General features: G+C 47.9%; 1 protein-coding gene across 1 annotated transcript; it reads left to right on the top strand.

Moving 5' to 3' along the window:
* The first annotated feature begins 152 nt into the window (after window positions 1-152).
* On the top strand, window positions 153-1,076 carry LOC105155303. The gene is made up of 2 exons (XM_011071177.1): window positions 153-312; window positions 424-1,076. Exons 1-2 carry the CDS (start codon window positions 153-155, stop codon window positions 1,074-1,076), a joined length of 813 nt encoding a protein of 270 aa, XP_011069479.1.
* Window positions 1,077-1,109: the final 33 nt, after the last annotated feature.

Below are 1,109 nucleotides of genomic sequence, written 5' to 3'. Positions count from 1 at the left end.
CATTTGAATTTTGAATTTTGAATTTTTGGGTGCTGCATTTGCTGCCCTGCTACTTCACAGCCTATAGTTTCACTAACTACCTGCAGCCATTTTTAATTTTCTACAACAGTTACCACTTTTGGTGCTGTAATTTTCTGCAGCATATCCCTGCCATGGCTAAGACCAGGAAATCCAAGAAACCTGCTGAAAATGTTGCTACCGGCCAGCCCTCCAGCCAGCCATCGACAGCAATCGAACCCACCAAAATCGTTGAAACAATGCAACAGCCGGCTAGCAAACCGGCCGTCCAGCATCCTAATGCCACCATTTCCGGTAATACTGCTTTTAGTGATTTCATTTCTATCGTGGAGGTTATTCCCTCCACTAAGAATGATGCATCAAATTCAGTTGCCTCCCAACTGGAAGCATAACATCCGACTAAAGACACTGCCGCTGAAAATGCGGCCAAGAAAACTGCCTCTTTTGCGGGACTATTCCGCACCAACCGCAAGCTCACCAAAGAAAACAAACTTAACAAATTCGCGGTTGACGATGGTCCTCTCACCTTGGGGCCCAGTGACGTGCTTGACGTCCGAAGCAAATTGGGTTTCTGCTTCATCGGCTACATTGCCGGCAAGTTCTCGGGACTAAAGGCGATCCGTGCACTGTCCCAATCTTGGGGATCCAGCTTCCAACAGCACGAGAGCGGTTGGTTAATTTTTCATTTTGCCCGAGAGGAGGATAGGCAGCGGATTTTGGCCGGTGGACCTTACTTTGTATATGGACGTCCCCTACTTCTGAAGCACATGCCGGATTGCTTCGAATTTAAAGATGACGATATCAGCCTAACATCGGTTTGGGCCACCCTCCAATCACTCCCCCTTGAGTGCTGGCATTCTAATGCGCTTTGCAAGATTGGTTCTAGGATTGGCAGTCCCATTGCCATGGATTCCCTTACGATGAAAATAGAATGGGTATCATATGTCAGAATACTGGTAGAGGTTGATGCGTCCAAAAAGCTCGTCGACCAAGTGGAGTTTGTTATGCCAAACGGCATAACCGGAAAGCAACCGGTCGTATACAAGTTCACCACCTGATTGCCACAGATTCGGCCACAGATTCGGCCACCT

The sequence above is a fragment of the Sesamum indicum genome, unplaced genomic scaffold (assembly GCF_000512975.1).
Source record: "Sesamum indicum cultivar Zhongzhi No. 13 unplaced genomic scaffold, S_indicum_v1.0 C01627, whole genome shotgun sequence".
NCBI lineage: Eukaryota > Viridiplantae > Streptophyta > Magnoliopsida > Lamiales > Pedaliaceae > Sesamum > Sesamum indicum.
The sequence above is the reverse complement of the archived record's forward strand: the minus strand, read 5'-3'. Positions and strand labels throughout refer to the sequence as shown.

Coding starts and splice junctions, on each gene's coding strand:
- LOC105155303 (XM_011071177.1), top strand. CDS start 153: ATGGCTAAGACCAGGAAATCCAAGAAACCTGCTGAAAATGTTGCTACC. Junction 313..423: donor TCCTAATGCCACCATTTCCG/GTAATACTGCTT, acceptor ATCCGACTAAAG/ACACTGCCGCTGAAAATGCG.